Source organism: Lynx rufus, unplaced genomic scaffold, assembly GCF_022079265.1.
Source record: "Lynx rufus isolate CCGP_SWC_20201006 ecotype Redwood Valley unplaced genomic scaffold, mLynRuf1.p SCAF_21, whole genome shotgun sequence".
Lineage (NCBI taxonomy): Eukaryota > Metazoa > Chordata > Mammalia > Carnivora > Felidae > Lynx > Lynx rufus.
Window position 1 is genome coordinate 446,129 of NW_025814836.1, and position 23,807 is coordinate 469,935.

At 40.0% G+C, this 23,807-nt stretch overlaps 1 protein-coding gene across 2 annotated transcripts in view; it reads left to right on the forward strand.

Annotated features, from left to right (window-relative positions):
• CYFIP1 (cytoplasmic FMR1 interacting protein 1) overlaps positions 1-22,460 on the forward strand; it is a 134,299-nt gene extending 111,839 nt beyond the window's left edge. For both annotated transcript variants that reach the window (XM_047086676.1, XM_047086675.1), the window contains exons 27-31: positions 13,353-13,425; positions 13,983-14,077; positions 18,473-18,711; positions 19,190-19,337; positions 21,644-22,460. In XM_047086676.1, the coding sequence (XP_046942632.1) occupies positions 13,353-13,425; positions 13,983-14,077; positions 18,473-18,711; positions 19,190-19,337; positions 21,644-21,808 (720 nt within the window). In that variant the 3' untranslated portion in view covers positions 21,809-22,460. The remainder of the gene's footprint in view (positions 1-13,352; positions 13,426-13,982; positions 14,078-18,472; positions 18,712-19,189; positions 19,338-21,643) is intronic.
• The last annotated feature ends 1,347 nt before the right edge of the window (positions 22,461-23,807 follow it).

A 23,807-nucleotide genomic window follows, 5' to 3' on the forward strand; every position in this document is an offset into this window, starting at 1 on the left:
GACAACTGACCATTCTGAATTGGAAAACCTAGTGACTGTAACATACACACTCTTGTGGCCTTACTCTGGTTTTCTCTCTGTTGTGACTAAGGAGGTGGGCATCTTCGTTTGTTGCTTGTTTTTCCTATTCTGTTAAATCCTCATTGTGTCTTTTGCCCATTCTTCTCTAGCTTTATAGAAGCTCCTTGTATATCCTTTGTGTTTTACATGCATTGCAAATACTTCTCCCTGTTTGTGGTGTCTTTTCACTCTGATAGTGGTGATTTTTTTTTTAATAAACTGGTACTCTTAATTTGTTTTTTTTTTTTTTAAGTTTATTTATTTTGAGAGAGAACATGTGCAAGTGGGGGAGGGGTAGACAGAGGGGAAGAGAATCCCAAACTGACAGCGTGAAGCCCAATGCAAGGTTCAAATTCACAAACTGTGAGAAATCAGAGTTGGATGCTCAACCAACTGAGACACCCAGGCAACCCCCTTTTCTTTTTTTTTTTTTTTTTTTTAAATTTTTTTTTTCAACGTTTATTTATTTTTGGGACAGAGAGAGACAGAGCATGAACGGGGGAGGGGCAGAGAGAGAGGGAGACACAGAATCGGAAACAGGCTCCAGGCTCTGAGCCATCAGCCCAGAGCCTGACGCGGGGCTCGAACTCACAGACCGCGAGATCGTGACCTGGCTGAAGTCAGGCGCTTAACCGACTGTGCCACCCAGGCGCCCCGGCAACCCCCTTTTCATATCTTTTTGACAAACTTCTTTCCTACCTAGGGAATCATAAAATACTCCCTTATATTTTCAACTGAAGATTTTAAGTTTTGTTTTCTAGATTTAAGTTTATAATCCTGGAATTGGTTTTTGTGTGTGATAAGAGTGGATGAAGTTTCTTTTTTCTCTGTGGAGCTATTCAGTTGTCTCTCCTCCAGTGGCTGAAGAACCCCTCCTTTCCTTTATAATCTGCAATGTCACTGTCATCTGCCATATTTCTGTGGATGCACTGGTCAGTGTCCAGGCTTTTGCAATGTCCTTTCTGCAGGCCTTCATGCATTGGTCATGTTTATGTCCATGGCATAACAACACATTGTCTTATTCCTGATAGCTCTCACTTAAGTCTTGCTACCTGACAGGACATATTTCCTTACCATATTCTTCTTCAAGGGTATGTTGCCTCTTCATACATTTTTGCTTTGCTTAAAGTATCAGTTTGCCAAATGTACTGAAAAAGCATGACATTTCAGTGTTAATTGTGTTGCATCTCTATACCTATTTGGGGAGATTTTTTGCTGTGTTGTTTCTTAAAGGAGTCTCTTGTCTTCAGGACCTTGGGAGCTTGACAGAGGCAGGGTCATGCTTTAGAGTGACCGGGACCAGGGTGTCTATATACATTTCAGGCCATGGCAGCCAGACTACCATACTCTAAGGACTGAGCCACTGGATTGGCCACTTTACACCTAAATTTAAAAAAAAAAGAAAAAAAAAATACATTGTCAGAGAGTCCAGGGTTGGATGTGGATACCTCCAGGAGCTGATGGCCTCCCATTAGGACCTGCATCTTTTGACTTTACCCTCTGTTACTGTATTCCTGGGTAGACCCTTTCCATGTGTGTGACACAGAGGGGGAACCCCAGGCCATCTGCAAGTCAGCATGGACTCTGAGTGAGCAGCCCCTCATGTGCTATCCTCTTCCACAGCAGGAGTGACAGCATGAGGTGGAGGACCCACCAGAGTCACTTGGTGGGCTGGGCAATTCTGCAAAGAGCAGGTAGGCTGCCTGTAGAGGGAGCAAGCAGCTGATGTCCAGGGCAGCCTCGCTCCAGGAACATATTAGGGAGAACTGAATCTTATACTACAATATTTTGTGAATTTTTGACAACCAGATAAGCTAAAAAGAATTATTTTAAATCATAATCTATCATGAAGTTTAAATATTTAATATAGGAAGATTCCCTTCACGTGTGACTTTTCCTGAACACATAGTGCCACACAGTATAAAGTGCCATCTCTCTCATCCATATGTATCTAAACCTGAAGGTGCGTTTTAGTCACTGGCGTTGAGTTATGGCAGGGAGCCCCAAGTTTTACTGAGGGAGGACTGCCTTAGAGAATTGACATTAGTTACTGGCAGAGAACCATTAGAAGGCTGATTTTTCTCCTGATCCAGCTGTGCTTTTAGGAAATACGATAAATGGTCAAAACCTTTTCTTCACCTACAAAATAGAACATGTCCAGGAGGTCTTATACGGACATAAAAGAATTATAGACCCACTGGTGTTTGATGCTGGAAGGACAGAACTCATCAACTAAAAGGAACAGTCCATACCCATTTTTAGGGCAACAGTTGGACATTTGTTGGCTTTTGGTTGGAGTGTGAGAGTGTGATGCTGTATTAGAAACTTAAAACAGAGAAATTGGAAACCCATGTGATCTTTGCTGCCTAGATCCCTAAATTATGCCTGTTGCAAATCTCTCAAGACTAGCAAATCCCTTCTGAGACTTGTTCAGCACTCTTAAAGACCTCACCACAATCCAGTGGGGATTGGTGCCTCAGCAGTGGAAGAATCCCCTGGGCTTCAGGTGCCTGGTGAGTGCTGGGTCTCTAGCAGCCAGTTGACACAGCTCCCCTTCGTTCTCTCCCTTCTGAGACTAGGCCTGTATCTCAAGTGTATACTCTTGTGCTTAGTTCCTTTGAGTGACAAGCATAGTATTGGACACTGAGAAAAGATGTTAATTAGTAGTTGTCAGTTGACTTGAAAGCAAACTTTGGCTTATGAATGTATGAATATTTCTGAAACAATGAATAAAAAGACAATCATCTACTGTTTAATCATGTGCAGTTTTGTTTTTCTTTTTTTTTTTTTAATTTTTTTTAATGTTTATTTATTATTGAAAGACAGAGAGACACAGAGTGTGAGCAGGGGAGGCACAGAGAGAGGGGGAGACACAGAATCCGAAGCAGGCTCCAGGCTCTGAGCTGTCAGCACAGAGCCCTATGTGGGGCTAGTACTCACAAACTGTGAGATCATGACCCGAGCCGAAGTTGGTACCTTAACCAACTGAGACACCCAGGTGCCCCGCAGTTTTGTTTTTCATGGCAGATTCTGTGACCCATGCCTGAGGCATAGTGAACACCATGCATGGCTCTCTTCTGGACATGGTAGCCCTTCCCTATAAAAATGCCTGTCACCGCCCTTCCTCAGGCCCTTTGCTTACTGTCACCCCTTCACTTCTCCCTTCTCCAGATCCCCTTGTCAGTGCACCTTGTGGAAGTGGTGAGAAGCCACATGTTCTGTGTTGGGCACGTCTGCTCCCAGGTTCAGTCCCAGATAGGAATTTTGTGGTGTTGGCTTTTGTCCTGTTGGAAGTAGGAGGTTATATTTTGCAGTATGTCCACTAGGGGAGAATTTCCCATGGTGGAAGGAGGTATGGCTGTTGTTCTCAATCTGTCTCAGATGATTATGCCCAAGTCCCATCAAACCCAGGGGCAGGTTTGAAGACGCTAGACACTGATCTCTTCTTAGTGGTCTCTCCAAGGAAGGTGGTAAAAAATAAGTTTTGGTATTTGTGTAAGTTCTCACTATTATAAATGGAGGTATTAAGGGTGAATCAGATTGTCACATTAGAAAAGTGGGGTAACTGTGACCCAACTGCCAAGGCAACAAGTATTTGGGTGGGGGCCTCCAGGGCCTGTCCATATGTGGCCATGCAGTAGTTGTCCCAGTTGGCACCAGGATTTGATTCAGTAACCAAAAATGTTGATCTTTTTTATTCTGAATTCATGCATTGGGTAGATACATGTAGCTTCCTGAAGTTTGTTTGTTTCATTCTGTTTTCAAATTCTGCTCCTTAAACCCAACCTGGGTAGTATTGTTTTGGTGTTTTTTAGTTTGTGCATGTGTGTCTAATAAACTTTTTTCCTTTTTATTTCTTTCTTTTTCTTTTTCTTTTTCTTTTCCTTTTCCTTTTCCTTTTTCTTTTTTTTGTTTCATATGTAGAATTTACTGATTCATCACTTAAATACAACACTCATGCTCATCAGTCACCATTAAGTGCTTTCTTAATACCCATCACCCATTTAGCCCATCCCCCTGCCCACTTCCCCTCCAGCAGCCCTCAGTTTGTTCTATATACAGACATGTATACAATGGACATTTAGGCTCTTTCCATAGTTTGGCTGTTGTTGGTATTGCTACTATAAACATCAGGGTGCATGTATCCCTTCAAATCACTATTTTTGTATCTTTTGGATAAATACCTATGAGTACAATTGCCAAATCATAGGCAATTCTAATAGATCAGTTCTATTTTTAGCTTTTTGAGGAACCTCCGTTCTGTTTTCCAGAGTGGCAGCACCAGTTTGCATTCCCACCAACAGTACAAGAGGGTTCCCATTTCTCCGCATCTTCACCAACATCTTTTCTTTCCTGTGTTGTTAATTTTTTTTTTAAGTTTGCAAATGCTTTATTCTTTGTTTTACTGAAGACTATAGCCTGAGAAATGGCCTTTTAAGATTGCTCTGAAGAACTTTGAAGCTTGTTAGCTACAGGGGAATATATATATATATATATATATATATATATATATATATATATGGGAAAGGATATACATTCTTTTTTTTTCTTTTTTTCTGCTCCTTTAATAGGATTTTTTTTATTTTATTTTTTATTCTCTAAAATTTACATCCAAATTAGTTAGCATATAGTGCAACAATGATTTTAGGAGTAGATTCCTTAGTGCCCCTTACCCATTTAGCCCATCCCTCCTCCCACAACCCCTCCAGTAACCCTCAGTTTGTTCTCCATATTTATGAGTCTCTTCTGTTTTGTCCCCCTCCCTGTTTTTATATTATTTTTGTTTCCCTTCCCTTATGTTCATCTGCTTTGTCTCTTAAAGTCCTCATATGAGTGAAGTCATATGATTTTTGTCTTTCTCTGACTAATTTCACTTACCATAATACCCTCTAGCTCCATGCACGTAGTTGCAAATGGCAAAATTTCATTCTTTTTGACTGCTAATACTCCATTGTATATATATACACACGCCACATCTTCTTTATCCATTCATCCATCGATGGACATTTGGGCTCTTTCCATACTTTGGCTATTGTTGATAGTGCTTCTGTAAACATGGAGGTGCATGTGTCCCTTCGAAACAGCATACCTGTATCCCTTGGGTAAATGCCTAGTAGTGCAATTGCTGGTCGTAGGGTAGTTCTATTTTTAAGTTTTTTGGGGAACCTCCATATTGTTTTCCAGAGTGGCTGCACCAGCTTGCATTCCCACCTGTGTTGTTAATTTTAGCCATTCTGACAGGTGTGTGAGGTGGTATCTCATTGTAGCTTTGATTTTTATTTCTCAGATGATGAATGATGTTGAGCGTCTTTTCATGTGTCTGTTAGCTATCTGGATGTTTTCTCTGGAAAAATGTGTGTTCAGGTCTTTCCATTTTTTTACTGGATTGTTTGTTTTTTGGGTGTTGAATTTTATAAGTTCTTTATATATTTTGGATACTAACCCTTTATCAGGTATGTCATTTGCAAATATCTTCTCCCATTCTGTTGGTTGCCTTTTAGTTTTGTTGATTGTTTCCTTTGCTGTGCAAAGATTTTTATATTGATAAATTCCCCATAGTTAATTTTTCCCTTGCCTTTAGTTAGAAGTTGCTCTGGCCGATGTCAGAGAGGTTACTGCCTGTGTTCTCCAGAATTTTGATGGTTTCCTGTCTCATATTTGGGTCTTTCATCCATTTTGGATTTATTTTTGTATATGTTATAAGGAAGTGGTCCAGTTTCATTCTTTTCCATATTGCTGTCCAGTTTTCCCAATACCATTTGTTGAAGAGACTGTTTTTTTCCATTAGATATTCTTTCCTGCTTTGTTGCAGATTAGTTGACCATATAGTTGTGGGTCTGTTTCTGGGTTTTCTGTTTTGTTCCTTCAATCTGTGTGTCTGTTTTGTGCCAGCACCATACTGTCTTGATGACTACAGCTTTGTAATATAGCTTGAAATCTGGAATTGTGATGCCTCCAGCTTTGGTTTTCTTTTCCAGGATTGCATTGGCTATTCAAAATCTTCTGTGGTTCCATAAAAATTTTAGGATTGCTTGTTCTAGCACTGTGAAACATGCTGGTGGTATTTTGATAGGGACTGCATTCCATGTACATTGTTTTGGGTAGTATAGATATTTTTTTTTAATTTTTTTAATGTTTATTTATTTTTGAGACAGAGACAGAGGGGGCCTGAGCGAGGGAGGGTCAGAGAGAGAGGGAGACACAGAATCCAAAGCAGGCTCCAGGCTCTGAGCTGTCAGCACAGAGCCCAACTCGGGGCTCGAACTCATCAACCGCGAGATCATGACCTGAGCCAAAGTCAGATGCTTAACCGATTGAGTCATCCGGGCACCCCAGTAGTATAGATATTTTAATAATGTGTGTTCTTCCAATCCATGACCATGGAATGTTTTTCCATTTCTTTGTGTCATCTTCAATTTCTTTCATCATTGGTTTATAGTTTTCAGAGTACAAATCTTTTAATTCTTTGGTTAGGTTTATTAGGTATCTAATTCCTTTTGGAGCAATTATAAATAGGATCGATTCCTTGATTCCTTTCTCTACTGCCTCATTATTGGTGTAGAGAGATGCAGTAGATTTCTGTACATTGATATTGTATCCTGCAACTTTACTTAATTCATATATCAGTTCTAGCAAATTTTTGGTAGAGTCTTTTGGGTTTTCTACATAGAGTATCATGTTGTCTGCAAATAGTGAAAGTTTGACTTCTTCCTTGCCAATTTGCATACCTTTTATTTCTTTGTGTTATCTGGTTCCTGTGGCTAGCACTTCCAGTATTATGTTAAGTAACTGTCTTGAGTGTTGACATCCCTATCTCGTTCCTGACCGTAGAGGAAAAAGCTCTCAGTTATTCCCCATTAAGGATAATATTAGCTGTGATTTTTTTCATAGATGGCCGGTCTCTATTATGTTAAGTTCCCTCTAAACCTACTTTGTTGAGGGTTTTCAGCAAGAATGGATGCAGTACTTTGTCAAATGCTTTTTCTGCATCTATTGAGAGGATCATATGTTTCCCATCCTTTCTTTTATTAACATGGTGGATCACATCAATTGACCTGAGAATATTGAGCTCCCCTTTCAACCCTGGAATAAATCCCACTTGATTGTAGTGAATGATACTTTTAATGTACTGTTGGATTCGATTTGCTAGTATTTTATTGAGAATTTTTGCATCGATGTTCATCAGGGATATTGGTCTGTAGTTCTCTTTTTAAGTGGAGTCTTTGTCTTGTTTTGGAATTAGGGTAATGCTGGAGTCATAGAATGAGTTTGGAAGTTTTCCTTCTGTTTCTATTTTTTTGGATAGTTTGAGAAGAAAAGGTTAGCTCTTCTTTAAGTATTTGGTAGAATTCCCCTGGGAAGCCATCTGGCCCTGGACTTTTTTGTTTGTTGGGAGATTTTTGCTTACTGATTCAATTTCTTTGCTGGATATTCTTTGCTCAAGTTTTCTACTTCTTCCTGTTTTAGTTGTTGTAGTTTCTAGGAATTTATCTATTTCTTCAAGATTGCCCAATTTGGGGGCATATGATTTTTCATAATACTCCCATAATTTTTTGTATACATATGGTGTTGGTTGTGATTTCTCCTCTCATTAGTGATTTCATTTACTTGGGTCGTTTTTCTTTTCTCTTTGGTAAGTCTGGCTAGGGGGTTACCAATTTTATTAATTTTTTAAAAGAAGCAGCTCCTGGTTTCATTCATCTATTCTGTTGGGGGGTTTTTTAGTTTCTATATCATTGATTTCTGCTCTAATCTTTATTATTTTCCTTCTGCTGGCTTTAGGCTTCTTTTTTTTTTTTAATTTTTTTTTAACATTTATTTATTTTTGAGAGACAGAGAAAGAGCACAAGCAGGGGAGGAGCAGAGAGAGAGGGAGACACAGAATCCAAAGTAGGGTCCAGGCTCTGAGCTGTCAGCACAGAGCCTGACACGGGGCTTGAACTCACGGACTGCGAGATCATGACCTGAGCTGAAGTCAGCTGCTTAACTAACTGCTCAACCAACCCAGGCACCCCAGGCTTCATTTTTTTTTTTTTTTCTAGCTCCTTTACATATAAGGTTAGGTTGTCTATTTGAGATTTTTCTGGCTTCTTGAGGTAAACCTCTATCGCTATATACCTCACTCAGGACTGCTTTTCCTGCATCACAAAGGTTTTGAACCATTGTGTTTTAATTTTCATTTGTTTCCAGGTATTTGTTTAATTTTCAATTTTTTTAAAAATATTTTTTTAATGTTTTTAAATTTATTTTTGAGAGAGAGAGAGAGAGAGAGAGAGAGAGAGAAAGAGTGCGTGAGTTGGGGAGGGACAGAGGGAGAGAGAGAAAGAGAGTCCCAAGCAGGCTCTACGCCATCAGCGCAGAGCCCACTGTGGGGCTTGATTTCACAAACCGTGAGGTTATGACCTGAGCTGAAATCAAGAGTCGGTGCTTAACTGACTGAGCTACCTAGATGCCCCTCATTTATTATTTTTTTTATTTCCTGGTTGACCCATTCATTCTTTAGTAGGATGTTCTTTAGCCCCCATGTATGTGGTCTTTCCAAATTTTTTCATGTGGTTGACTTCAAATTTCAAAGTACTGTGGTTTGAAAATAGGCATGGTATGATCTCACTCTTGGTACTTGTTGAGACCTGACTTGTGACCCAGTATGTGATCTATTCTAGAGAATGTCCCATTGCACTTGAATAGAATGTGTTTTCTACTGCTTTAGGATGGAATGTTCTGAATAGGTTTGTTAAGTTCATTTGGTTCAGTGTGTCATCAAAGCCATTGTTTCCTTGTTGATTTTCTGCTTAGATGATTTGTCCATTGTTATAAGTGGGGTGTTGAAGTCCCCTACTATTCTTGTATTACTGTTACTGAGTTTCTTTATGTTTGTTATTAATTGTTTTATATATTTAGCTTCTCCCAAGTTGGGGCCATAAATATTTACAATTAGTACTTCTTGTTGGATAGACCCCTTTATTATGATGTAGTGCCCTTATTCATCTCTTTGCAGTCAGTCGTTTAAAATCTAGTTTGTCTTGGGGCGCCTGTGTGGCTCAGTTGGTTAAATGTGCAACTCTTGGTTTCGGTTCAGGTCATGATCTTGCATTTTGTGGGTTCAAGCCCTTCATCAGGCTCCATGTTGACAGTGCAGAGCCTGCTTGGGATTCTCTCTCTCCTTCTCTCTCTGCCCCTCCCCTGCTTGCTCTGTCTGTCTCAAAAATAAACTTTAAAAAAATCTTTTTTTAAATCTAGTTTGTCTGATAGAAGTATGGCTACTCTGGCTTTCTTTTGACATCCATTTGCATGGTAAGTGTCTCTCCATCTCCTTACTTTCAATCTGCAGATGTCTTTAGATCTACAATGAGCTATGAAAGGCAGTTGTATAGATGGGTCGGGGTTTTTTTGTTGTTTTTTTAATCAGTTCTGACATCCTTTGTCTTTTGATTGGAGCATTTAGTCTATTTACTTTCAGGATAATTATTGATAGATATGAAGTTAGTGCCATTTTATTAATTTCTTTTGTCTGTGTTCCTTTTTAGTCTTTGTCACTTTTCTTCCTTCATTCCACTTGAAGAATCCCCTTTAATATTTCTTGCAGGGGGTGTTTAGTGGTTACAAACTCCTTTAGTTTTTGTTTGTCTGAGAAACTCTTTATCTCTCCTTCTATTCTGAATGATAGCCTTGCTGGCTAGATAGAGTATTCTTGGCTGCAGATTTTTCCCATTCAGCACATTGAATATATCATGCCTTTTTCTTGTCTGCCAAGTTTCTATGGACAGATCTGTTGCTAACCTTATTTGTCTTCCCTTGTAAATTAAGGACTTCTTTTGTATTGCTTCTTTTAGGATCTGTCTTTGTCTCTATTATTTGCAAATTTAACTACAATATGTCTTGGTGCTGGCCTGCTTTTGTTGATTTTGATGGGAATTCTTTGTGCCTCCTGGATTTGGAGGTCTGTTTCATTTGTCAGATTAGGGAGGTTTTTGGCTATAATTTCCTCAAATGAACCTTCTGCCCCCTTCTCTCCCTTTTCCTCTGAGACTCCTATGATATCAATGTTATTACATTTTATGGAGTCACTGAATTCTCTATGTGATCCATGATACTTCTTTCCCTCTTTTGTTCTTCATTATTTCCCATAATTGTATTTTTTTATGTTACCTATTCATTCCTCTGCTTCTTCCATCCTTGTCATTACATCCAGGCAGTTTTGATAATTAGTTACTGCATTTTTTCATTTTGGTCTGATTAGTTTTTAGCTCTTTTATCTCTGTGGTAAGGGACTCCCTGGTGTATTCGATGATTTTCTCAAGCTCAGTTAGTTATGGTTGTTGCTTTAAGTTCTGGATCAGGCATATTACTTATATCTGTTTCGATTAGATCCCTGGCTGTGACCTTTTCTTGTTCTTTCTTTTGGGATGAATTCCTCTGTCTTGCATTTTTTCTAGTTCTCTGTCTTCTTCTGTGTGTTAGGAAAACCGTTATGTTTCCTGCTCCTGAGAGTTAATGGCTTTATGAAGAAGAGGTCATATAATGTCCAGGGCCTAGTGTTTCAAGAAGTGTCTCTGGTGCATATTTTATGCCCTGTGCTGCTGTGTTACGGCTGCTCTTTCCTTCAGGTCAGTTCTCCGCAGTTTCTCCTTGCCTGCGGTGGGGAAAGTCTGGACCATTGCCAGAATATAGCAACTTTTAACTAGGTGTGCTCTTGTCTGCTTGTTAAAAGAGACTGGATTCTATTTCCACTAGAGCTAAAGCTTTGTAGAACTCCATGGTCCTTAGACATAGTGTGTGTGGGAATTTGTGCTGGTCTTCTGGAGAATAGGCCAGCGGCGCTGGTCCTTAGGCATACTTGCCCAAGAGAAGCACTACCAGCATAGCACAGGAGGGTGGAGCTTGGTGTAAGCAGTTTAGGCAGCCAGTATTGACGCTGTGGTATTTACTGAAGTTAGTTTATACTGAGGGGCAGGGGAGGAAATGGCTCCAGCCAGCTCCTTTGTCCAGAGAGGGGAGTTCATGCTTGCTTCTGTTCAAGAAGCCCTCCCAGAGGAGGAAGCAGTTTCTCCTTGTGTGTCCCAAGCATCCTTCAGATCGCTGCTTTCACACTGTCTGGGTCCAAGTTGCTTGCCTGCCTGGAGCAGTGCAGTATACTTTGAGTTCTATCCCAGCCAGGCCAACTGAGTTTTAAAACTCCAAACTTTAGGGACCTAGCATGGCGGAGATCTGCACTCATCCCCTTGAGGAGGGTCTTGCCACACCAGGACTGATGCAGGTTTGTTCCAGAAGGATAGTTGTACAAAGTGCAGGAGGATGGGGTTTTAAGTAAAGTACACTAAAGAGCCAGTGTACAGGTTAGCCACCCTCAGCAGGTATCCCTGGGCCTATGCTGAGGTGTGGGGGAGGGAAATGATGCCCTCCACTCCTTTGTCCCTAGAGAGGCAATGCCACCTCTCTCAGATGCGCTCCAAGAAGGAGGAACGGTCTCTCCCAGCTCGGTCCACGGGATCCTCAGATCATGCCTTCTGCCTCCTGTCTTCTCTACAGGAGCACTGCAGCACCCTCAGAGCTTTATACTAGCCACACAATGGACCAACACTCCAGTCTTTGAGCCCCACTGGTTGCAGAAACTCAAGAAAATCAGCCTCTCGGGGCGCCTGGGTGGCTCAGTCAGTTAAGTGTCCGACTTCGGCTCAGGTCATGATCTCGCGGTTCGTGAGTTCAAGCCCCGCGTCGGGCTCTGTGCTGACAGCTCAGAACCTGGAGCCTGTATCAGATTCTGTGTCTCCCTCTCTGTCTCTCTGACCCTCCCCCGTTCATGCTCTGTCTCTCTCTGTTTCAAAAATAAAACGTTAAAAAAAAATTAAAAAAAAAAAAAAGGAAATCAGCCTTTCTTTTTTTCCTAGTCAGTGGCTTTGAGGAAGTGTTTTCCTTGTGTATGCCTCAAGGCCTGTGTATACCTTGTGTATGCCTCTCTCTTGCCTCTCAACGACCAGGGCTCCCTCCTCTCTGCAGCACCCATGATCTGTTTCTTCCCCAAACCATGTCTCTGCACCTCCTACCTCCCTTGAGGTGGACTCTTCTCTCCCTCTAGTTGTGCAGTTTGTTCTTTCAGTCCTTAGATCGATGTCTTGGGTATTCAGAATGATTTGATATTTATCTAGCTATGTTCGAAGTACGAGACAAGCCTAGGGACCCCTGCTACTCTGCCATCTTAGCTGTGCCTCCATTAAACTTTTTATTTTAGAATAGTTTTTTTTTTAATTTTAGAATAGTTTTGATTTTAGAATAGTTTTCATTGCTTATTTGTTTTTAATGGTAGTTTTTATAGTTTTTAACAATAGTTTTTATATTTATAGTCTTTAGTTTTTATTGTTTTTTTTTTTTTTTTTCAACGTTTTTATTTATTTTTGGGACAGAGAGAGACAGAGCATGAACGGGGGAGGGGCAGAGAGAGAGGGAGACACAGAATCGGAAACAGGCTCCAGGCTCCGAGCCATCAGCCCAGAGCCTGACGCGGGGCTCGAACTCACGGACCGCGAGATCGTGACCTGGCTGAAGTCGGACGCTTAACCGACTGCGCCACCCAGGCGCCCCAAGATTTTAAGATGGGTATACAGGAGAAGGTTCTGTGGAGAGCCTGATGTAGATTGAGAGAGAGCTTACTCACTTCTTCTGCCTGCCCCATGGTGAACACACCAATCTTAGGGACCCTTTTTTGTGGTTTAAGAGCCTTCAGTCTCTGGAAATAAGCCCTGTTCTTGACCACCTTTAGATTCGTGGTGGGTTTTTAGTTCTGTAACTCTTGTGATATTAGAAGTAAACTCTACCTCTACACTGCAATATTCTGGAGAATGGGTCTTCTTTTTATTACCTCTTTAAAAGAGTTGTGTTCCAAAAGCAGGTTCAAGATGACTACTCAGAACTTGGTTTGGGTGCAAGAATGATGCTGCCTTTCTTTCTGCCTCTAGTGCTGCTCACAGAGGAAGCACCTTCCTCCTGTCTATGCAGTGGTGTCTTGTTATAAAGTCTTATAACTCAGTTACAAACTTAAGAGGCAGGTAGCAAAAGTAAATAAAATTTGAAATTCAGTTATTCAGGTGTACTAGCCGCATGTGGGTAGTAACTAAATGTATAGCACAAACAATACATTTCCATCATTCCAGAGAGTTCTACTGCACAGTGCTGCTTAGACTATTTATTTTACACTAAAATGGCAAAGATATAGATTTTGTTTTCAGCACCAGACTTCTGTCTGTCTTTGCGGTGAGGTAAACTTCCTAATGCAACCTTCTGTTCCTTTGCTGTAGTCTTTAGAAGAAGTGTGTGACCTATTGCATGCAGCCCCATTTCAGAACATCTTGCCAAGAGTCCATGTGAAAGGTGAGTTTCTGTGCCTCTGACCAGGGAGTCCAGATTGCCTATGCAGTGTTGAGTGGTGACACGTGGTCTTTGTGACCAGAGAACTCAGTGCTAGTTTTGTTTGAGTTTGGTCCCTGTTCAGTCATAACTGAAGGTAACTGGAAATGTAACATAGTTAAATTAATATTGAATAATTGAAATATTTAAGACTAAAACGGTATATCTTGGATGTGCTTCAGAATAGCAGGGGACGTTGAGTATCTATGAAACAAGAGTGGCACGAGTTGATCCTCATTATAGCAAATGGGTACAGAGAGTTTTTGTACTATTCTTTGATTTTGATTACATTTATAATTTTTAGTGTTTAAAAAAATGAATGTTGAACAGAAAATCAGTTCTGTCATTTTGAGTTAAAATATCAAATGAACCAGTTTTCTAAAACAATGTTCAGAGAATCTATGTGTATAATTTTCAGAAATCTTCATGTGTTTCTTTGACAAAATTAAACTTCAGCAATCATTTTCCGTGCAAAGGAACAGAAAGTTAAAAAAAAATTAAAATATTTTTTTCTACTGCAGAGGGAGAGAGACTTGATGCCAAAATGAAAAGACTAGAATCAAAGTACGCCCCACTGCATCTTGTCCCTCTGATTGAAAGACTGGGGACCCCTCAGGTAATGCATACTGTGACAGCTGTCACTGTGGCAGGTTTGGTATCCACATCAAACCACTGGCACGGCTGGGGCTTCAGAACACAGGTTCTGGATGACCCACCCTGGAAGGTGTAATGAGGTTGGATGGGTCCTCTCAGGCCTCAGTGTTTCCAGTGGGGTTTGTAACTGGACCTTGTCCCAGGATGATTGGGAAGTTTAAGTGAGCTAACATATGCAAAGGGCTTAGGACATCACCTAGCATGTAAGATGTACACAGTAAATGTTACTTTTTTGTGTGGTCTGTCCTTTCATGAAGAAGGCTTTTTTCATAGGTTTTTAATAACAGAAAGTGGGAGTCTCCTATAGGAGGCAAGGTGTCAGGGTAGAGTTCCATGATTTTATATCAGCTTAAGCTAGAGCTGGGTTTCATAGTTGTGGCACTGTCCCCAGTTTGGATCAGATAATTTTTTGTTGTGGGGGCTGTCTTATGAATTGTAGGATGTTGAACAGTATCCCTGGCACAACAGCCTCATGGAAATATAGCATAGAAGCAGCAGTGTGAAAAACACCTGAGGCAAATGAAAAGGAGAGTAGTTTACTCATCTCAGAGCGCATCTTGGAGGGATTGAGATCCTTGGAAGATTTCTCCAGGAACAAAGGAGCTGGCAGGCACCATTTCCATCCTCTGCCCCCAGCATAAACTCATGGCCACCTTCAGTATAGCCAGCACCATGTTGACACTTACTGCCTAACTTGCTAACATTGCTACCCCACTCCCCGCTGTGCTGCAGCAGATCCACGCCCTCTAGACAGGCTCACTTCAGTCCCAGTATAGCAGGAACCCCCTACAGAGGACTGGTGCTGCACAAACTTTGCTAATACCACCAAATACCAGGCTCCCCTGCCCCTTGCCATTACAACTCCTCCCCTCCAATATGCTCTTGGCCAGAGCCCATCCAGGGCAGTGCCACAGGCCTGGCAGTGTGCAAGTACCTTGACAAGGGTCAGTGCCAGTCCAGAATGACTCTTACCCTGGACAGAGGGAAAGATAACCACACACACAAGTCAAACGGTGGGCCCAGCAGTTGGCTGGGGGCAGACAACCAGTCTGGCTGCAGGCCCTGCCCACCAACGAAAGCTCAGGGGACAGTACAGGGAAAGCAGCTGTAGTTTGGTGCTACTGCATCTCTGGCAAACACCTAGTCTGACTCAACTCAAGCCCTAGGCAGCATGAGACTGGCCCATTAACACCACAGGGACCAAGCAAGTACCCACAATAGGCAAAGAGCCACTGCAGACAACTGAAGGAAAAGCTCAGCCACAACAGCAGGACATGCATAACATATATAGGAGACACACCTTAAGTGGCACTACAGGACCTCTTCATAAAAGCTACTTCTTTCGAGAACAGGAGACATAGCTGATTTTCCTAACACATAGAAAGAGACACAGAGAGTTCATTCCTGGGATGCAAGGGTGGTTCACTCACCACTAATCAATCAGTGTGATACATCAGTAAGAGAAAGGATAACAACCATATGATCATCTCAACAGACTTAGAAAAAGGATTTAGCAAAGTACAATATCCATTCCTGATAAAAACCTTCAACAAAGTAGGTTTAGAGAGAACATACCTCAACATAATGCAGACTTTATATAAAAAACCCACAGTGAACATCATACTCAATGGTGAAAAACAGAACTTTTCCCCTAAGATCAGGAACAAGACAGGATGTCCACTCTCACCAGTTTTATTCAACTTAGTACTGGAAGGCCTAGCCATAGCACTCAGGCAACAAAAAGAAATAAAAAGCATCCAAATTGGTAAGGAAGAAGTAAAACTTTCATTATTTGCAGATAACATGATACTATATATAGAAAACCCTAAAGACTCCATCATAAAACTACTAGAACTAATAAATGAATTCAGTATATTCCCAGGATACAAAATCAATGTACAGAAATCCATTGTACTAATCTGTACACTAATGAAGCAGCAGAAAGAAGTATTTAGACAATCCCATTTATAATTGCACCAAAAATAAGATATTTAAGAGTAAACTTAACCAAGGAGGTAAAAGACCTGTACTCTGAAAATGATAAAATATTGCTGAAAGAAAGTGAAGATGATAGAAACAAATGGATAGATATTTCATGTTCATGGATTGGGAGAATAAATATTATTAAATATCCATATTAGCCAAAGCAACCTACAGATATAATGCAATCCCTATCAAAATACCAACAGCATTTTCACAGAACTAGAACAAAGAATGGTAAAATTTGTGTGGAACCACAAAGAAATCCCAAGTAGCCACAGCAATCTTGAGAGAAAAAAAACAAAACAAACAAACAAAAAAGCTGAAAGTATCATAATTCCAGATTTAAAGTTATATTCCAGAGCTGTAGTAATCAAACAGTATGGCACTGGCACAAAAATAGAGATCAATGGAATAGGATAGAAAGTCCAGAAACAATGCTTCAATTATATAGTCAATTCATCTTTGACAAAGGGGGAAAAATACGAAATGGGAAAAAGATAGTCTTTTCAACAAATGGTGTTGGGAAAACTTGACAACTACATGCAAAAGAATGAAACTAGATCACTTTCTTATGCCATATACAAAAATAAATTCAAAATTGTTTAAAGACCTAAATGTGAGACCTCAAACCATGAAAGTCCTAGAGGAGAACAAAGGCAGTAATTTTTCTGACATTGGCCATAACAACATCTTTCTAGATATGTGTCTTGAGGCAAGGAAAACAAAACTATAAAAATAAACTATTGGGATTTCATCAGAGTAAAAAGTTTTTGCATAACAAAGGATATAACCAACAAAACTAAAAGGCAAACTGCTGAATGGTAGGAGATATTTGCCAGTGACATCCGATAACGGGTTAGTATCCAATATATATAAAGAACTTATACAACTGACACTAAAAAACCAAATCCAATTAAAAATGAGCAGAAGACTTAAACAGATATTTCTCCAAAGAAGACATCCAGATGGCCAATAGACACATGAGGAGATAACATCACTCATTCATCATCAGGAAATGCAAATCAAAACTACAATGAGATATCATCTCACACCTCTCATAATAGCTGAAAGCCTAAACACAAGAAACAATAAGTGTTGGTGAGGATGTTGAGAAAAAGGAACTTTCTTGCACTGTTGGTGGCAATGCAAACTGGTGGGTCCACTTTGGAAAACAGTATGGAGGTTCCTCATTAAATTAAATAAATAGATAGATAGATAGATAGAACTATATCTAGGATCCAGTAATCGCACTGCTGGGTATTTACCCAAGGAATACAAAAACACTAATTTGAAAAGTTAAACGCACCCATTTTTATTGCGATATTACTTAAAAAAAGCAAGTTATGGAAACAGCCCACATGTCCATTGATAAATGAATGGATAAAGAAGATATGGGGTGTGTATGTGTGCATGTATACATATGTACATATACATATATATGTATATGTGTGTGTATATATATATATATATATACACACACAGTGGAATGTCATTCAACCATCAAGAAATGAAATCTTGCCATTTGCAACAATATGGATGGAGCTAGAGTATAATGTAAGTGAAATAAGCTAGTCAGAGAAAGGCAAATACAATGTGATTTCACTCATATGTGGAATTTACAAAACCCAACTGCAGAGAACAAACTGATGGTTGTTAGAGGGAAGGTGGGTGAAATAGGTGAAGGGGATTAAGAATAAAACACTTTTCTGAGGACACCTGGATGGCTCAGTCAGTTGAGCATCTTAGGCTGAGCCTTGTGAGTCTGAACCCCTCATTAGGCTCTGTGCTGACAGCTGGGAGCCTGGAGCCTGTTTCGGATTCTGTGTCTCCTTGTCTGTCTCTGCCCCTCCCCTGCTCCCCATTCGTGCTCTCTCTCTGTCTCTCCCGCTTTCTCTCTCAAAAATAAATAAATACACTTAAAAAAAATAATTTTCTTGATGAGCACTGAGTGGAATAGTTGAATCACTATATTGTATACCTGAAACTAATATGACACTGTCTGTTAACTACATTGGAATAAAATTTAAGAAAAATTTTTTTAGAACACAGTATCCCTGACCTCTGCTGACTAGATGCCATTCACCTCACCCCAAGCTGTGACAATCAAAAATGTCTCCACACATTGCCACATGTCTTCTGAAGGCAAAATCACTCCCAGTTAAGAACGGCTATAGTAGACAGTTCTCCTAGACTGAAGTATATTTAATCTAGTAAGACATATATGTAATAGCTGACATATTTATGTTGCTGATGCTTATTTCTAGAAGTCCTCTTCTGCAAATTGATAGTTTTCAAGTAAGTCAGAAATAAATCTGGGTAGTTTGGTTTCAGCAGTGAGCCTGCCATGGCTCATAACATTCCATCCTTTCTGCAGCAAATTGCAATAGCGAGAGAGGGGGACTTGCTGACAAAGGAACGTCTCTGCTGTGGCCTATCTATGTTTGAAGTCATCCTGACTCGGATCCGGACCTTTCTGGACGACCCTATCTGGCGTGGGCCTTTGCCCAGCAATGGAGTCATGCATGTGGATGAGTGTGTTGAGTTTCACAGACTTTGGAGTGCCATGCAGTTTGTCTACTGCATTCCTGTGGGAACACACGAGTTTACAGTCGAGTAAGTGTACTCAGTGGATGGGGAAAGTGGGAACAAGCTGGTGTTAGGCTCACATAGAAGACTACATTCCTCTGGAAGTGGACTAGAAGTTTTTCAAGTTGCTTTAAAGCTATTTAAGTGGAAGTTCTTAATGCTCAGGAGGTGACTCGGGGTGAAGTTTCTAGGTGTTCTCTGAACCCATGGAAACTTAAGTAAGTTAAGTTTTCTTAACTGTGCATTTTCTAGATGGGGGTGTCCACAGCTTCATAGAATCATTGTTCTTGGAGGGTCTGTGATCTGAAAGAAGGTTAGGAAACAGCGTGCCAAAGGAACTCAAAAGAGACTTTTACCAAAAAGGACACGTCATCTGCTGCTTGGCGTTCCCTTCCTGGCCTGTTCCCAGTAGATCCCTTGGTCATTGAATTCTGGACACAGAGTTGTAAAAGACTTTATAATTGTTTGTTGATTGCTTGTTGTCCTTGTTGCTTCTTATTTCTAGGCAGTGCTTTGGCGACGGGCTCCACTGGGCTGGCTGTATGATCATTGTACTTCTTGGGCAACAGCGGCGCTTCGCTGTCCTGGATTTCTGCTACCATCTACTTAAAGTCCAGAAACATGATGGCAAAGATGAGATTATCAAAAATGTGGTATGTGGAAGAGAATCTTCCACTATGTGGAAGTTTCACAAAATATTTACTAAAAGTTATTTTTCTGGGAATGTTTTTCATCCCAATACATAAGGTGACACCAACTGAAGCTTTCTTTTCCAAAATGAATCTAAATATACTTGCTAAGTAAAGCAGTCAGGCAGTTCAAATAGTAATTATTCCATTTTCTTTCTCTTTTTAGGGTACTTAGATCTGCTTCATATTATACAGCCTTATAGAATCTGCATTTTTAGATTATTGGCGTATTATTCCAGTTTCTGGCTTCCTTTGTTATAGTCAAAATGTGTGTGGTTTGTTTTGTTTTGTTTGATTTCTTTGTTATGACTGCTCTTTAGGCCTTTTTCCCTTTGTCATTTTATGGATTCTTTGTAATTCTAGAAAATACTCAGCTATTATCTTTTCAAATATTTTAGTTTTCTTCCATTCTATTTTCTTTTAGGACTGCAGTTACTTACTTGTTAGATATTCTTCTGGTTTCCATATCCCTTATCCTGTTAGTTTTCTAATTAGGTTCCAAATCCACAACAGATTTCCACAGGCTTAGTGGTTTAAAACAACACCCATTCTCTCACAGTTCTGTAGGTCAGAAGTCTGGGTACAGAATGACTCAACTGACTTTATTTATCATCTCAAGGCCAAAATTAGTGTGTCTGTAGCACTGTGTTCCTTTCTGGAGCCTCTGGGGATGAATCTGCTTCCAGGCTCATTCAGGTGGTTGGCTGGTTGCAGTCCCTTGCAGTTAGAGGACCAAGGTCCCCATTTCTTTACTGCCCATTGGCTTAATCCTTCTACTTTCCACATGAACCCCTCCAGCCAAGGCGGGTCAAGTCCCTCCCATGCTTCCAATCTATCAACTTTCCTTTCTGCTATATCTCCTGCCTCTACCTGAAGGAAGTTCTCTGCTCATATGATTAGGTTGGATTCACCTAGAAAATCCAGGGTAGTTTCCCCATTTTAAAGTCTAATCTTAACTACATTTACAGTCTCTTTTGCCATGAAAGGTAACATTTTCATAGGTTCTGGGGATTCAGGCATGGACGTCTTTAAGGGGCTACTCTACCTTCCGTATCTCCCATTTTCTTGTCTCTCTGGGCTGTTCCCAGAGTACTTTATTCAGTTATCTAATTCATTCAGCTGTGTCTAATCTGCTGTTTTTAGTTTTGAGAAATAGTAGTTTATTTTTAAATTTTTGATTCGGAGGATGCCTGGGTGGTTCAGTCGGTTAAGCACCTGACTTGATCTCAGGGTCATGAGTTCAAGCGCAGCATTGGGCTCCACACTGAGTGTGAATCCTATGTACGTACATATATACATACATACGTGTGTGATGCCTACATATATACACACATACATACATACATACTTACAAGTTTGATTTAGTTCAAATCTTGGTGGTAATTGATCATTTTATCTTCTTCACTGAATTTTTCCCTTTTTTTTTTACACATTTGATGTATTATATTTTTTAATTCTAGTATGTGAGGCCTCAAAGGTTATCTCAAATTCTGAAATGTTTTGTGTGTTAGGTTTTTTATTTGCCAGCTCTTGTCCAATTGAACTTAATTTGGATTGCTTTTCTCCCAAGATATTTATTTGCTTCTCATCTCCACAGGCTGTTACCAACTTGGGGCCACATTAGCCTAATTAGAGGGTCCTGGCTTCATGGGGAGTCTTCAGGTGTAGCCCAGCTTGCTTACAGCCCAGGCCATCTCCTCATCTCACTGCTGCTGGTGGCATCTGTCCCTGAGGAGGTCCTGGCTTCTGCTTTACTTCCTGCATAGACAAAACCTGCAGTGCTTTTTAAAGTTTCTTCCTGTGTGTGTGTGTGTGCATGTGTGTGTCTGTCTGTCTGTGTGTCTGTGTGTGTGTGTGTGTGTGTGTGTGTGTGTGTGTCTTTTATTATTAAACCAGGAGGATCTATCAAAGTATCCTGTCTATAATAACTGGAAATCTAAAACTTGTATTAGATTACTGGTCTTTCCCCACTGACCATATTATCTTCATCTTTACGTCACCAATTTTTAGCACACAGCAGGTTCTTAATACCTGTGTGTTGAATGAATAGGTCTAAGTTGTAAAAGTAAATCTACTATCAGTAGTATGAAACCAATAGAGAAATGTATTTAAATGCAAAATACATTCATTGTCCAATAGGTACATTACAGAGATGTGTGCTAGTAGTTTGCTATAATTTTTGAGAAAATGTGAAAATTCTGACATTTTGAAACATGAAGAATAAATGTACATGTTTTAATAATAAAACATCCTAATTTTAACTGTTGCAGCCATTGAAGAAAATGGTGGAGAGAATTCGCAAGTTCCAGATCCTAAATGATGAGATAATTACTATCTTGGACAAGTACTTGAAGTCTGGTGATGGAGAAAGCACACCTGTGGAGCATGTTCGCTGTTTTCAGCCACCTATCCACCAGTCCCTGGCCAGCAGCTGAGGACATGTACATCATGTTTTTGAAGAGTCCCAGTACTGACTGCATTTAATAACTCTAAGGGCATGTTTTTCTTTCCATAAACTATTTAGTAAGATTTTTAGTGACTATTTTTCAGTATCTCTGTGCCTGTTAAAAGGGGTACTTTTCAATTTAAAAGCTTAATTTTATAAAATTATTTTTCTAGACTAAAATTGTATATGCCTTTGGTAATTAGAAAGTCTGAGAATATTAGCTGCTAATTGTTGCCATCATGTTCTTACAGAATTATTTTGCATTTTTCTATGGAATGTTCCAACAACTAGCTATGTCAAAATGCTGCTGAGTTCATCCATATATTCCTTAGCAAAGGATCAGTAATGTTTGGGGAAAGATTTATGGACTTAAGAAATTTAATACCAGCTCATTGTAATAAAATCCACTACCAATTAGAATTAAACTTAATGCTTATTTAGCTTTTGTTTAGGGATTTTTCTGATGGTCTTTTATGAATAACCTTTTCTAAGTCATTGTTCCTTTTTTTGTGTCAGTGTTTCAGAAAATAGTGAACTTGATTCCTCTGCTTCTACTAAATCCAGTTGTGACAGTCTAATTTGTAAGGTATGATTTAAAGGTTACAGAAATCAAACTAATAAAACTTAATTGTGTTCATTCATTTAGTGTTGTTGATAAGGTTTTGGAGTGATGGGGGTCTGGAGCCAATGGCCAAGAAAGAATTCTTGAGACATCTTTGGTGCAAAAAAGTGATTCTGTTGGGGTGCCTGGTGGGTCCATTGGTTAAGCGTCCAACTCTTGGTTTGGGGTCAGGTTATGATCTTGCTGGTTTCATGAGTTATGATGAGTTTCATGAGTTTCATGAGTTATGATCTTGCTGGTTTCATCAGGCTCCACGCTAGCAGCCCAGAGCCTGCGTGAGATTCTCTCTCTCCTTTTTCTCTCTGCCCCTCCCCTACTCACTTTGTCTCTGTCTCTCTCAAAATAAATAAATAAACTTAAAAAAAAATTTTTTTTAAACATGATTTTATTAAAGCATGAGGACAGGACCCATGGGCAGAAAGAGCTGCCCCGGGACAGTGAGGAGAGACTGATTATATACCTGGGAGTTGGGGGAGGTAAAGGCAAGGGGAAGTTTCCAAAGAGATTTTCATATGCTAAAAAAGAATCACAGGATACTGGAGGCCTAGCTATTGTCAGGCTAAGGATATTTTTCCCTCTAGCAAAGCGTTAACACTAAGACAGTAGGGGGTTCCTAGAGAAATGTTGTACTCTGTATTTACCTCAAGTATTTGTCAATGGGCTGCAGGTTCTAAGGAAATTTAATTTTACCTGCCATTTCCTTCCTGCCTTTGTTCCCCATATCACTATGGAGGAGAGGGTGATGTTGGGGCTCCAGGTAACTTGAGTCTACAGGTTTCTGAAGATAAGGCTATTGATAAGATTGCCTTTTTCTTATAATTTACTAAGATATTTGTAAACTGATGGAGACTCATGTCCTGTATGACTGTGATCTCTATCAGTTAACCATTTGTTTTCTTTACTTTCCTTTGATCTTGGGCAGCCAGGAGTGCCTGAGAAATATCACACATATGGTGGGGGGGGGTGTTTGTGGGGTGTCAGCTTACCTTATGCTCTCTCATTTTGTGACCCTATGCCCTCGTTTGGGCAAGGTACTTTACTTATCCCAGTGCACACACCTGGCTCAGTAGGTCTGAGTCTAGGTCACCTGCAACCTTGCAGGAAGGGACAAGACCATGATAGGGAGTAACTGCCGTATGGCTTTGGAAACACACCACTAAAACCAAATCCAGCAGCATCATACATGCTACTAAAAATAAAGTCTGTGAACTATTCCATTCTACTCTTTAACCTTGACTTATTATGAAATGAAACTATTCTTTACAAAAAGTTGCCTAAAAATGTTGCTTTTGATAATGTGAACTAATGGCAGATTGAGGTAGTATCTGTGCTCACTCTATATTGAAAGTATAGAATATGTTGAGGA